The sequence below is a fragment of the Panthera pardus genome, unplaced genomic scaffold (genome assembly GCF_024362965.1).
Source record: "Panthera pardus isolate Hobbes unplaced genomic scaffold, ASM2436296v1 HiC_scaffold_20, whole genome shotgun sequence".
Classification (NCBI taxonomy): domain Eukaryota; kingdom Metazoa; phylum Chordata; class Mammalia; order Carnivora; family Felidae; genus Panthera; species Panthera pardus.
This window is the reverse complement of record NW_026526766.1, coordinates 79,380,053-79,394,947: the sequence shown is the minus strand read 5'-3', so window position 1 is coordinate 79,394,947 and position 14,895 is coordinate 79,380,053. Positions and strand designations below refer to the sequence as shown.

Below are 14,895 nucleotides of genomic sequence, written 5' to 3'. Positions count from 1 at the left end.
TCCCCCTTTGTAGTCTTTTTCTATACCTTGTGATTTAGATGAAGCAGATTTTAAGGTAACCTTTTTGTGATAAAATATACTGGGGAAAAACATTTTGGAAAACAGTTTCACAATGTGTTTAAGAGTCTTAAAAATACCTCCTTGATCCAGAAATTCTGTTTCCAGAAGTCTATTCTGAAGAAATAATTCTAAATTAATAAAAAGATGTTGTGTTCAAAGATGCTTACCAAAGTGGTAGTTATGTTCCAAAAAAAATCAGACAACCCCATTTCTATCAACAAGGAATGAAGCAGATTATGTTGTCTTGGCAATACGTGGTTAAGAGCACAGCAAGTGCAATCTTGACTTTACCTTGGCCAAATTACTTAGCCTGTTTTTTCTCCTAGAAGTGCAGGATAATAACAGTAACAGTCTAATGGGTTGTTGTGGTGATTTGGTGCAATATATTTATAGAGCCTTTAATACAGTGTCTGCCCCATTATAAGCAATCAATAAAAGGCAACTATGAAGTTGTCATTAAAACGTTTTAAAGAATGGTACAGGGGCACCTGGGTGGCTCAGTGGTTAAGGGTCCGACTTCGGCTCGGGTCATGATCTTGCAGTTTGTGGGTTCGAGCCCCGCGTCGGGCTGTGTGCTGACAGCTTGGAGTCTGGAGCCTGCTTCAGATTCTGTGTCTCCCTCTCTCCCTGCCCCTCCCCCCACCCCTTCAAAAATAAATAGACATTAAAAAAAAAAGAAAAAGAACTGTGTATAACAACATGAGAGACTGAAGAAAGCGGGGCATGAATGACATAGCCACATATTTAGACTATTTAAAGAGCAAAAGTTAAACTCCTATACATAAAAAAAGATTTTAAGGAAAAGTATTCAAAATCTTAATGACAGATTTCTTATGACTTTTTTTCTTCTTTGTACTCTCCTGTATTTTCTGGATTTTCTTTATTGAGCATATATTTACATTGAAATGGAGGTGGAAGGACTATTATTTTTTAAATTAGAACTTTATGTCCATGTGGTGCACTTTTTAAGACTTCAAGGCGCTTTCATGGATTCATAGTGTCTCATCGTGAGCAACTTGCCTCAGCCTGGCTGAGTTGACCACTCCATCACTCCTTGATAACTGTCCTCTCTTTAGGGTATCACAGGTTCCTTCTTTTCCTTTCTTTTCTTTTCTTTTCTTTTCTTTTCTTTTCTTTTCTTTTCTCTTCTCTTCTCTTCTCTTCCTTCTCTTCTCTTCCTTCTCTTCTCTTCTCTTCTCTTCTCTTCTCTTCTCTCCCTTCTCTTCTCTTCTCTTCTCTTTTCTTTTCTTTTCTTTTCTTTTCTTTTCTTTTCTTTTCTTTCTCAGTCAGCTCTGCTGGATCTTCCTTTGTTCAGGAAAAGCACTGGAGTGCCTCAGGGCTCAGTCCTTGCCTTGTTTGCCTCCTCCATTTGTACTCTCCTTGACTGGTCTCATTCAGTCCCCTAGACTTAATTTAAGCAGACCAGATTTACATTTCTCCCCCGATCTTCACACTCAAAGATCCAAAAGTACACTCGTCATCTTCACTGGGATGCCTTAATTGGCATCAGAACCCTAAGACATCCGAAACAACTCTTTCCTCTACCCTGGAAGCCAAGCCTGCCTTACCCCTAGTGTGCTTCATTCTGGTGACTGACACCATTCAGCCAGTTGCTCACTCCAAAAGCCCGGGGGTCATATTTGGTTCCTTTCTTTTCCTTGCAGCAAACATCAAATCCGTCAGCAAGGTCTATCAGCCCAGCATTCAGAATACACCATGGACCTGACAACTGTTTCTGACCTTTGTTATTGTCATCCTTGTGCAAGGCCCCGTCATCTCTCTGAACTACCGTGACATTCTCTGATCTCATCTTATCTCTCTGCCTTCTCTCTTGCCCTCTCACCCCAGATCTCACCCCACCACGTAACAACCAGAGTGATCTTTTTAAAATGTAAGACCAGATCCATGCCATCCCCGTGCTTGAATCCTCGAATGGCTTCCCCTCCCTCTTGGAATAAAATTCAAACTTCTTTCTAGGGCTGACATGACTGTACATTTTTGGACCTCTGCCTTTCTCTCTGACCTTATCTTCTGTCAGTCTCCCTTGTTCACTTGGGCTTGGCCTTCTTTCTTCTGGACAGGTTGGAAGTGGACCTTCTGTCTATAGAGAGGATCAGGCATTTCTTCCCACAACAAAGCACATTACCGTACTTCTGACACGTTTGTATATAAACTACGAAATGGTAAAATAAATAAGGACAAAGCTTTTTACAGGTGGCGATTTATGTTTTCAAAGCATTGTCACTGAATTTCGTTGGAAAGGAGCCCCACATTCTTTTCTTTGACTGGTTGTTTTCTTGGTTACCCTTACCAGATTTGTTTGCTGCCTAGCCAGCGAGCATGAGATCATCTTCAGGAAACTCTCATTCCCTTTTCTTTTTTCTTTTCTTTTCTTTTTTTTTCAATGGTAATCCACTCCTTTGGCCATCTTTCAGCAAAGAGAATGTGAATTTTAAGGCAGAATTGTTGTATTTTGGGAGGTTCCAGGCAGAGTATAATAAGCAAAGTTAAACTTCAGCTTATTTTTCATATATCATTTATCCTAAAAGAAAGATCCTCAGCTTTTAGATTTTAAAGGGAATTTAGATTTCATCTAGTGCAGCTTTCTTAATTTATAGATGAGGAAACTGAAGCATAAAGAGAAAACGTTTGTCTTATGGAATGGTTTTTTGCCCTTTGTAATATTCACATTACATGAAATCATTAGCTCAAGAATTATCCCATTTTACAGCTTAGAAAAGTGATGTTCAGAGAAGCTCTTTATGGAGGGTTACACAACTGGGAAGAGGTTCAGCTGGGAGTGGAACTCAGGTCTGACACTAAATACTGCTCCAGTTTTCTTATGCTCTGTTGCCTCCCAGAGAGGAGTTATAAGCTGTTAGAAAAGCAAATTCATACTATCAGTACCTCCTGGATATGGATTTGGAAGGTTATGATATTTATGGTTATTTATGATAAAAGAATTTCTTCCAAGCTTCTCGTGGAATGTTTTAAACTTGCTTGAGTTCTTGAAATATTTTTATAATACACATGTGATATAGTTTATAACGTGTTAATTTTGTAGTCAGGAAAAAATAAAGACAAGGGGCTCCCGGGTGGCTCCGTTAAGCATCCGACTCTTGATTTCAGCTCAGGTCATGATCTCATGGTTCATGGGATTGAGCCTCACATACGGCTCTGTGCTGATAGCGTGGAGCCTGCTTGGGATTCTCTCTCTCCCTCTCTATCTTTCTGCTCCTTCCTGGCTCGTGCACATGTGTGTTCTCTCTCTCTCTCTCAAAATAAATACACAAACTTTTTTTTTTTTAAAGAAAAACATCAAGACAGTAAAAATAAAAGGGATACATGCATACCAGAGACACATGAAAATCAAAGGAGAAAGACCCAAAAGGACTATTGCCCTTGCCCCCATAGCTCTTGTTAGCATTCTGTTGTGTCTATGTCTGTCTGTACTTAATTTATTAATTTTCTTTCTCTGTAGCACTGTTCCAGGTACATGCTATTTTTGAAGCAGTGTAATGAGTCTTGTTATTATACTTATTTTCATCTTTCCTTTTGAGACAACATATTTGCCACATAAGGTTATTTTTTTCCTCATTGACTTATTGCAGGGTATGGCATAAAACAAATAGAAATAAATTTTTCCAGAAAAAAATTTTAATTGTTATGAATTGTATGATTAAATAAATTTGTATTCTAATATAAAGGGTGTAAGAGAATGCAATTATATTGTGATAAACACAAAGGCTTGAGACCTTATCTAAAATGGTCAAAGGCCCCAAAACACTAAGCATGTAGGTCCAGTAGCATTGTAGAAGCAAAGTATTAATAGTGTATATATTTACCATTTTTTAATAAGAGTAGCACTGTGGGGGCACCTGGGTGGCACAGTAATTTAAACATCCAACTTCAGCTCAGGTCATGATCTCACGGTCCGTGGGTTTGAGCCCTGTGTCGGGCTCTGTGCTGACAGCTCAAAGCCTGAAGCCTGCTTTGGATTCTGTGTCTCCCTCTCTCTCTGCCCCTCCCCCATTCACACTCTGTCTCTCAAAAATAAATAAATGTTAAAAAAAAAAAAAAAAAGAAAGAAAAAAGAATAGCACTGTGACCTTTTCTTGCCACATTAGTCATGTGCAAATGGCATGTTATTGGAACACATCTTGCCCCAAACATCCATATTCTGTTACAGAATTATTAACTTTTTTGAGGCATTTTTAAAGTTCAGGACTTTATCAGAACTTGCTTTCTTAAAAAGTATTTCCATTGCACATTTTTAATAGGGGGAGAGCATATGGCCAGATATTACACATGATGCAGGTTTTGACTTTTCCAACTTGCAGAACACTTTGACATTTAAGATGATCTTATTTGTAGGGCCAAAATCTGCAGTTTCTTCATATGTATTTTTTTCAGCTATTTTTATTGTCACAAAGATACATAGCTAAAGAGGGATCAGGATATAAGATCTGGAAAGAAATCAGTACCCAACATGTTTATCACTGTATGAGGATATACTCCTACTTTGTTATATGTGTGATAAGCATCATTAACACTAATGGGCCTTAAAAAAATTATATGATTAGGGACATCTGGCTGGCTCAGTCGGTAGAGCATGTGACTTTTGACCATGAGGCTGTGGGTTCAAGCCCTGTGATGAGTTAGTAGATCGCTTAAAAATAAAATATTAAAAAAAATTATATGATTAAAAGTGACATTTCCATGCAAATTTGATTTAGTTCAAAGTTCAGTGTTCAGATAATAAATTTTTGAAGCTGTCTTTCCCCGTCAGTTCATGAAGTTTGGGGGAATTGTCCCATAATCACTTAAGAATTGAGATGTGCCATGTGGGTTAATACCTTTGTCATTATTTTGGTTTTCCAAATCTTGCCCCAGTTGTCAGATTATTTTATTTCGCAACCTCAGTCTCTCTCCCCTTTTTCATAAATATTTCACTTGTAACGAAAAGAAATCAATGTAACTGTTTATGAATAGCTTGAGCATTTAATTGTGTTTAGCTTATCAGGTAAAACTTCATTGTCTTCCTAGGTTTCTGTCACATGTTGTCACTCCTGTAATAGCAGTTCGAAGAGGTCCTGTGCGTATATGTGGCCTCCTGAAGAAGGGATGTGGGGGTGCCTGAGTGGCTCCATTGGTTAAGTGGCTGACTCTGGGTTTCATCATGATCTCATGGTGCATGAGTTGGAGTCTCACGTTGGGCTCTGTGTGGACAGTGTGGAGCCTGCTTGGGAGTCTCTCTCCCTCCTTCTCTCTCCCCTTCCCCCACTCTCTCACACTCTTTCTCTCCAAATAAATAAATAAATAAACTGGAAAAAAAAAAGGAGATGTAAATTGCATCACACTTTTCCATTTTCTGTTTTCGGACATTATGCTGCTTCAGTGTCTATAGAACATCTTCTCTAATAGGGTACCAAAGGAATAGTATTACAAAACACGTAACTTGGCTTTCCTCTTTCCTTTTGATTTTTTCTGCTAACCAACTGTGTATTTTTTAAAGTATTTATTTATGGGGAACCTAAGTGGCTCAATCGGTTAGGCGTCTGACTTTGGCTCAGGTCATGATCTCACGGTTTGTGGGTTTGAGCCTCGTCTCGGGCTCTGTGCTGTCAGCTCAGCTTTTAAAAGTATTTATTTATTCATTCATTCATTCATTCACTCATTCATTCATTCTTATTTATTTATTTATAGTGATTTCTACACCCAACATGAGGCTCAAACTCATGACCCTAAGATCAAGAATCACATGCTCTACCAACTGAGCCAGTCAGATGCCCCTATTAATTCATTGTCTTTCCTTTGATCTTGAATTTTTAAAATATAAAAATGTATGGAAAATAATATGGCAAATACCCATGTACCTACACCTAAAATTAATAAATATTAACATTTTGGTATTTTGCGTAATATATATATATAGTTATATATTTGAAATAGAAATTACAAATAAGGTTGGGAGCCCTCTCTGGTTTTTTTCCCCTAGACTCGTTTTCCTCCTTCACTCCATAAAGACAAACAGAGCATAAAATTTGACTGTGCTCTCTTAGTCCACGTTCAATTTTTACTACCAATATTATGTATGTATCCAACTGCTTAGTACAGTTTTTAAAATTTTACAAGATAGGTAAGTACTCTCCACCTGTTCTCTATCATTCTGCAGATTGCTTTTTTCAACCAACATTATTTTTAAGGTGTCATGCATGTTCATACATATAGTTTTAGTTCACTTTTCTAATTACAGTATCCCAACTATGAAAAGTCATTCTTTTTTAAAGAGGTCTTTAGATTGATTTTATTTTTTCTTTGAAAAAATAGTTGACCTGCTTTCTGTATGTAGTCAGCAATCAACATGGCCTTATTGCTACTCGACTCATGTACCAGCCTTTCCCTAGAGTTTCCAGTCAAGCAGGGGACACAGAATTTACAGACCTGGCCAGTGTAGGAAAAGACGGGATGGAAACCGAACCCTGTTAATTCCTGTCGGATAAGTTCTTCTGGCTAAGTCTTAAGGTCTCTTGGTTGCAGATGTGATTTATTTAAAGTTGTTGCGCTTTCAGGATAAATCTTCAAATAATTTGCTTCTTTTAGGTGCTTGTTTAAACTGCCAGGAAAATAGCAAAGGGGATCACTGTGAAGAATGCAGAGAAGGATTTTATCAGAGTCCTGACGCCACAAAAGAATGTCTTCGCTGCCCTTGTTCAGCAGTGACATCTACAGGCAGCTGTATCATAAGTAAGGCCTTTCTCTAAATCTTCATCTCGAGAGGAAAAATCAGGCAGTCAGTTATCAATTGATATGAAGTGTGCTGATAAATGAAGTTCTGTAGGGTGCTGTAGGGGAAGGGTTTTGCAACCAAGTCCAAATACCTAATATGAAATGAGACTTGAGGGAGAGGGGAGGAAATTTTTGTTAAAATCTTATTTTATCTTGTCTGTCGGGACTAAAGAAGAAGGAATGTGAAAGTTGTAAGAGCGCCTAGCTATTACAATTATTCATATTCCTATGTAAGCATCTTTCTTTTGTCCTCTACCTGAATAGATTCTCTGGAGGGCCCCCATCGTTTTTACAATAAGCTGGACAATTAAGGGTTAAGAAATAAGGTGTAGATCTTTAGTCTCTTTACGCTTGAGAGCAGATAGTAGGGAGGGGACAGCAGTTGTCTTGCATTTGTAACTGTAGCTCAAGACCGTACTAAGTTACGTTCCTGCCCTCTCTCTCTCAGAACTGGATGACTTGGAGCCTACGTGTGTCCAGTGCAAAGACGGTTACACAGGCCGGAACTGCAACACCTGTGAAAACGGCTATTACAATTCTGACAGCATCTGTACCAAGTGCCAATGTCATGGCCACGTGGACCCAATTAAAACTCCAAAGGTTTGCAAGCCCGAGAGTGGTGAATGCATCAGCTGCCTCCATAACACCACTGGGTTTTGGTGTGAGAACTGTCTGGAAGGCTATGTCAGAGACCTCGAGGGAAATTGCGTCAAGAAAGGTAAAACCTCACCTAAGGTTGTAAATGTAGTGTCTAAGCCTAGCAGTGAAAATTTCAGGACAGCTACCTTTAGCTTTAAAAAAACCTTCCAATCCCACGAGAGGAATTTTCTGGAAATAGATTTTGATAGGTATTTGCCTAAAGGGATCTCCTTCTATTCCTGCTACTCTCCTGATGCTCCAAAGTCAACTCCAGAAATCTGAGGCCCGCAACAAAGGCATTGCAGGGTTCCCACATTTTCTCTTCATCTATTTTCATTTTTATGTTGATAATTTAAAAGTCCTCTCATGTCTTTTATCCTTTGCTTCTATATTCTCATCACTTCCAGTGACCATCAAAGGTCTTTGGAAGCAGGGACCTGTAATCTGGTTCGAAGTTCTGGCTGAGAAACCGGAGTCCACGGTAGCATCTGTCCTAACTTTGGGCCTGAGTTTTCCCATGTGTGATGGAGGAAATAGTAATTATATTCTTTTTGATTTTTAAAAGAAGAAGTCGTTCGTATGGCAAAAAATGTTTCTTGCAGGAAAAGTCAGTAAAGATTTAGATAAAAATTAATGACTAGAAATTTAGGATGAGTTACGGATATTCTGGCTTCATTGGGTCACAGAGTGACTAGACCACACCCTCCTAGAAACCACGCTCTGATAATCTGGCAGATACTGAATCCTAGGCTGATGGACAGTTGGTCTGTGGCAAGTGTCGTCACCTCTGCCATTTTCTTAATATCCTTATTCTGTTGTGATCAAGGCTCAAAGACCGAGACCGAACCCTGTCACTAGCCTGGAGATCCTGTCACTCGGTTCTCCTTCCCATTTGCAGGCATGCTTTGTCCATACTTAGCTGACAGGACTGTGATGATTTTTCTTATTATTCACTGGGTAATATAAAACATGCCTCTTCTCGGGGTAGATTAATGTGTCTGGCTGTGGCGACGAATTATAATGACAATAGCAGTCATTTTACCGAGCGCCTATGACGTGCCAAGCTCTGGGAACATTACGTGCGGTAACTCTAGCTCACGTAACCTTCCCCAGGGACTCCGCAAAGTAGATATGATCATTCCCATTTTACAGATGAGGAGCCTCAGTGTTAAAAAGATTCACTTACTTATCTGTAGCCACACAGTTCTACTTGATTCCAAAGCCTGCGGTATTTCTACTGAGCTGTGCCACGTTAGCACTTTAATTATAAGATAGCCACGATCTCCATGACGGGAGAATTACTACACATACAATTAAAAGAAGGCTGTTTTTTGTTTTTTGTTTTTTTTTTATCTTGCCTGACATCAACTTTGGACACTTAAATTGTGTTTTTCAGAAGTAGCCAGAAATACAATTTTTCTTACTCTGTTTTTGCCTCTTTTGAGGAGAATTTTGCCCTTATGAAATGCCACCAGATTTGTTGTACTTATTTTAGTTCAAATGATTGTCTTTTTATTCCTGTCACTTTTAACCAAGTGATTTAGGACTCAGCAGTGAGATATTTACTGCCTTTGCAGGAATTTGTATGAATCTATCCAAGAGTCAAGAAGGATAGGAAGCTCCAACATTAGGATTTTCCCCAAGATTTTAATATTATACATTTTGGAGAACAGCCATGGGTGTCATAATCTAGCTTTCTAGACCTTGATTCTTTTCACTATATTTCTTTAAAAATTATTTTTAACTTGCATTACCTTAAAGCAGACTCTCATGTCCACATCCCACATCAACTTCCACTCCCATGTGTATTTCTTTTATTGTTTCTCAAAACTAGATAATTTTGTCTTTTACATTTCATTCTCTGTTTTTATTTTCAGAAGTTATTGTTCCAACACCTGAAGGTTCTACCATTTTGGTTTCCAATGCCTCTTTGACCACATCAGTGCCCACCCCTGTTATAAATAGTACATTTACCCCCACAACCCTGCAGACTATCTTTTCCGTAAGCTCTGCTGAAAACAGCACGTCAGCTTTAGCTGATGTTTCATGGACCCAGTTTAACATCATCATTTTGACAGTCATCATCATTGTGGTGGTGCTGCTGATGGGATTTGTGGGGGCCGTCTATATGTACCGGGAGTACCAGAACCGGAAACTCAATGCCCCCTTTTGGACCATCGAGCTCAAAGAAGACAATATCAGTTTCAGCAGCTACCACGACAGCATTCCCAATGCAGATGTGTCAGGACTGTTGGAAGATGATGGCAATGAAGTGGCTCCCAACGGGCAGCTGACCCTGACGACACCCATACATAACTACAAAGCCTGAGGAGCTAGAACTGTCACCCTGGATCGGTAGAGCACAGGGCTTACTAAGACAGCATCGGCTCCTGGGCCACATGAGGCCTGGGCAGAGTTTGCTGAGAAAGCAGAGGCGTATAGTGCATCTGGAAGTTTCAGGTACAAATGTGTAATGCACTGGCCTATTACTCTTAGTTTCCCCATGAAGCTCCGAAGCAGTCACTGTCAATAAGGACTTGTAGTAAAGTATATTTTTGTACCCAACGACATGGGAGTATAGAAAGGCCGAACCCCACAGTGCAGCCCACATCTACTTTGACCTCCGAATAGACTCCTGGGGAAGTGCTCACCAAACCAGCGGAAACACGGTGATGGAAGTGGAGGGGGAGGACTCCAGGAAGACCTCATCTCCATTCCTGAAACACCTTTTTTTAAAGGAAGGTCAGGGATGATACTCCTTTAACTGTGCTAAAAGACATCACTGCAGAAAAGCTTAATGTCTGGGCGGTCTCACAATAAACAATCCCGATTGTTTCCAGAATAGGGGCAGAAAAGTCTCAAGAGGATCTTTAGAAAAGCTTGATTTTTCCTTCCCAAATTCTTGCTCAATGATAGGATCCAAGCACGGGATAAGCTTCTAATGGTAGAAACAGGAAACAGGAAGGTGACATCTGGTAGCAGGAAGCTGATGGTCCTCCTTAGGGTCTCAGTGTAGATGATGAATTGTCTAAAAATAAGGACTGCTCCTGCCTCTAGAGAAGTAAGGTGTATATAGTGAATGTAGCATATCTGGTCAACATTGTTATTTGTATCTATTTGTAAAAAAAAAAAATCATGTCATATTTTATCATCTAGAAACTATTTGTACAGCAGTTAATGGCGTTGTAAAAAGAACATATGGGGATTGGTTAAAATATGACATAGGTGGCAATATTGCTGGAGCTGGGACTCTGGTGAACGTCAGTCATTTTTGGTCCCTCTTTGGACACTGTTGAAATTTGTAAGAGGTTGAATGTTTCCAACCTTTCTTTCCCTTTCTCGGTCTCAAAGTAGAGTTACATGTTCTTTGACTTACTAGACATTCAAGCAATAGATTTTTAAGGCCGTGATTGTTAAGCTGGGATGCAGGCTGCACTCTCTAAAGTACTCACCTGATTAGACATTAGCCAGTCTATATATTTTACATAGATCAATGTAGAACACATCCTCATGAAAAAAAAAAATGTTTTTAAGTGTAAAAGACAGTCTTCCAGAGGAATTAGAAATATTTTAGTTCCAAAAGAAAAGCCATCATATCACTTGGGATCCCCTGTTTTTCATGCCTGTGAAATATTTATTATATTCTTCCTCCCCACTCGAAAAAATACCTTCCACATTTGAACATAGTTTGTCACCCGTAGGCCGCGAGGTGTCTGCTATCTTCCTGCAGGGCTACAGTTTTGCCGTTAGAGGTAGCTCTGTGGTTCTGTGGGTACAGTTAGTCCTTGCTTTTGGACCCGGTTGTTCCCTCGAGGCCACCTACTGTCGCCCTCGTCTGTTATGATATCGACAGGTTGTGGGTGCAGCAAGCCAGGAAAAGCAGCCAGAAGTCAAATATAGATATTTATTAGGAGGAACCGCAAACTGTCAGGTGGCGAGAAAAGAAGCAAAGGTTTGTTAGATTAGACCTAGAACATCCAAGTTGACAACCTTGCCTGCCTTCCCGGGAGAAACACCTGGAATTTGTTCATCCCTCTGTAGAAGACCCCTAAGCTTTCTCAGGTTTTAGAGATGACGTTCTGGAGGATGGACAGATAGATAGTCCAGTTCTGTAACCTGAGGTGCTCTGAATATTTGGCCATTGCTCATGAGAGGAGAGGATACATTACATTGCATTGTATTTTAAAAATCAGTGGATATTCCTATAGGCCTTTGCAGTTCGCAAAGCCCATTTCCACACGTATGTCCTCCGTTCCTCACCCTAGCCCCTTGAGGAAGTAGTTGTTGTCCCCATTTTACAGATGAGGTTAAATGTCTCACTCAAGGCTGCACAATATGTCATTATCAGGCTTGGAATCGGGCCTCCTGACTCTGAAGCACATATATATTCTTCCAAATCTAGGCCAATGTAGAAACTGCTAGCCATGGACAGAGAGGCTGGGAGGGACCGTCCCGTCTGTGAATGTTTCCAACTTCGTGAGTACAAGGTACAGTCCAGGGCCATACAGCTGGGAAGGGTTTTGTGGAAAGGACCCTGGAGAATGACTGCCTGCGGCCAGTGTTGGCGACAAGAAAACAAAACTACCGGTTTTTGTGCTTCCTCAAAGAGAACTGACCCTCGTGAGCAGGGAGGGAAATGTGTTTTCCCCAGCAGCCCCCACTAACGCACGGGCAGACTGAGCACTGCACAGTTCCAAGGAAGGGGGCCTGTCTCCCAGACTGCACCCCTCAAGGTGAGGGGTTGAGCGTGGTGGGAAATAAGCACTGGTTACACAGAAGTTACCCCAGTAGAGGAAGCGTGAGTGTTGGTCGGGGTCTGAGAGCCAAAGCCAAATAGTCCAGATTGTGGCCATAGAGAGGTTGCTTGAAAGAGAGCCTGAAAGGCATTGCAAACATTGAATTACAAGGAACATTAATCGCTAAGGAATTACTGACAGCTCCTACGTCAGGTTCTCAATTTTTCCGAGTGGAAAAAAAAATTGAGGTCTTAAAACTGGTTTTAAGTAATATTCTTTAGCGTCCCCTGCTTTTTGCTGGCGGAAATAATTTTGCTCTAGAATATAAATCAATCATGAAGTGATCTACCGGCAAAATCAGACTAGGAAACTACTATGGAATGCATTGCACACGTTCGTTCCTCTGAAGGCAGGGTCTCCCTGAGCTATGACGTTTCACACCAGGATCCCGTCGGTCTTCTAGAAAGATCATATTGGAAGACCTTTTGAATAAGTGTTAGAAATGTGTTTATTTTTGATTAAGACTAATGTGACCCTTACTGGTAAATGACAGATACTGCTATTAAGTGATCATTTTGTCTTCATTCATTCATGTTCATAAGCCCGACGTATTTCTGACAGAAATCCTAGGTAGTGTTGTAAAATATGTCTGTCCTCCCTTATTGTCCCCTCCCTCCCTGCACTGGCTAGCTCCTAGATATCTCTTATGAATGGAATTTCTCCAGTGATAGAGAAAAATGGTGACAGAAACGAATGCTCATTTATACTAAGGTCCTATGGATTTAATGTGTTACCACTCTTCGGGATAACCTGCATTTTAAGAGAGAACAGAGCAGATGTGACGTGGGAGGAGAGAGATTTTGGGGGAGAGGATTTGTAGAGGTGTCAAATTATATGGCTACTCTCTAGCCCTAACATTCCCCAGAAAATGGATCATTAAAGCAATACTCATGACCCCACTAGTTCATTTTGGTCAGAGAGTGCCTTCCGGACGTTTAGCCCTTCTCGTGCTGTTTTGGAGGCAGAGAACTAAAGCAATAGAATGTCTTCCTAAGAGCTTCAGTCGGGACGGGGTTATCAGATCATTCACCATGGTCCTATATTTTCTGTAGGACTTATGGTAAACATAACACCACTTGTAATGAACATTCCCTGGTTCTTATGCTTTGAAGTGTGTGGGTAGGAGTTGAATCTGCACATCTCAAGGAAAGAAAGCTCTCTGATAAAAAGTTGAGAGAAGTACAGAGCAACCCAGCGTAACCTGTTAGAGCAAGGAAAGCATTTCTGGCCTCATCCACAAAGACTTTTGGTCCGTTATGATCTTGACGGCATGGGGCTTGGGAACTAACATGAGTTTGGCGTGTGTGGGGGAGTGATGAAAGGTTAGCACAATTTTCCTCTTTAACCCTGAGCCAGTGACCATGCCGAGGGAAAAAGCAGGAAGAACACACCGATTCATCCGAAGACATCAGATCACGTCAAATGGACTGAAGGTTATGGATCGTTAAAATGGCAGTGGTTGAATGATGCTTTTTCAAAGGCAGTTGGGAACCCCTGTTACTCGTAACTTACACACAGGCAAGAGTTGTGACGGTGGTGAGCACATGAGCCCAGGGCTTCTGAGCCAACTTAGCCCAAAGCCCAGTGATTCACAGCTGAGTTTTAATGCTAGGCACTTGCACTCTGCCATAGGTTACATCTTAGCCCGGGCTATTAGGGGATGTTCCTAAAACATTAAACTCCTATGTATGTCACTAAAATTCTAACACAAATTCTAAAAACGTGTCTCCTACAGATGCTGTACTAGGCTTCATGATGCATTTCTAAATTTGTGTATGATTTGAATATATGAAAGAATTTATACAAGAGTGTTATTTAAAATTATTAAAAAAATAAATGTATATAATTTGTACCTATTGTAGATTTGTTGTTTTCCTTTTTTGTGTGTGTGGTCAGTGTTGTTGGAAGTCTTTTAATATATGTCACAGAGCATCTATTTTCAAACCACTTCATGAAAATCTTTGAACCCTTTGTTGATTTACTATGCTTTTTGTTTTAAGTTCCTTTAAATCATGTTTTCCACTTAGGAACAAACATGCCACGAGATTCCCCCTCTTGGAACAAAACAAAACAACCTGAGGGGGGGGAAAGCATATATTAACAGATATTCTTATTTGTACTTTTGCCTCTACCCTATGAGATTCATTAGGCTTTCCATGAAAATTTTAAAGAAAAAACGTGCTCCTTTTAAATTTTGTTTTCATACATATAAAATTTTTCCTTTCTTCATATAAATCTGAATGGAACCATGTTCTATATGTTTATTAGACAGCCTGCAATGAGAGTACATCTTTTTATGATTTTGAGGAACCCATGAAGATCCTGTATTTTGACAAAGCTCAATGGTATTTAATGGGATGCCATCTAGAGATCCTAGGGGCACTTTGAAAAAAGAAAAAGTAGGTCAGGCCTTTCTTTGTGCTGAGAGCTTTATTATGTTTTCAATTTTTTTAAGTTTATTTATTTTTGAGAGAGAGAGGGAAAAAGGGAGACAGAGGATCCCACAGAGAATCCCTGATGCAGGGCTTGAACTCACAAACCCAGAGATCATGACCTGAGCTGAAATCAAGAGTTAGAAGCTTAAAGGACTGAGCCATCCAGGCACCCCTGT

General features: G+C 40.1%; 1 protein-coding gene across 1 annotated transcript in view; it reads left to right on the top strand.

Annotated features, from left to right (window-relative positions):
- The window catches only part of MEGF9 (multiple EGF like domains 9), an 89,302-nt gene extending 75,166 nt beyond the window's left edge, over positions 1-14,136 (top strand). The window contains exons 4-6 of the mRNA XM_019454017.2: positions 6,664-6,807; positions 7,298-7,567; positions 9,366-14,136. Coding sequence (XP_019309562.2) covers positions 6,664-6,807; positions 7,298-7,567; positions 9,366-9,817 — 866 coding nt within the window. The 3' untranslated portion in view covers positions 9,818-14,136. The remainder of the gene's footprint in view (positions 1-6,663; positions 6,808-7,297; positions 7,568-9,365) is intronic.
- Positions 14,137-14,895: the final 759 nt, after the last annotated feature.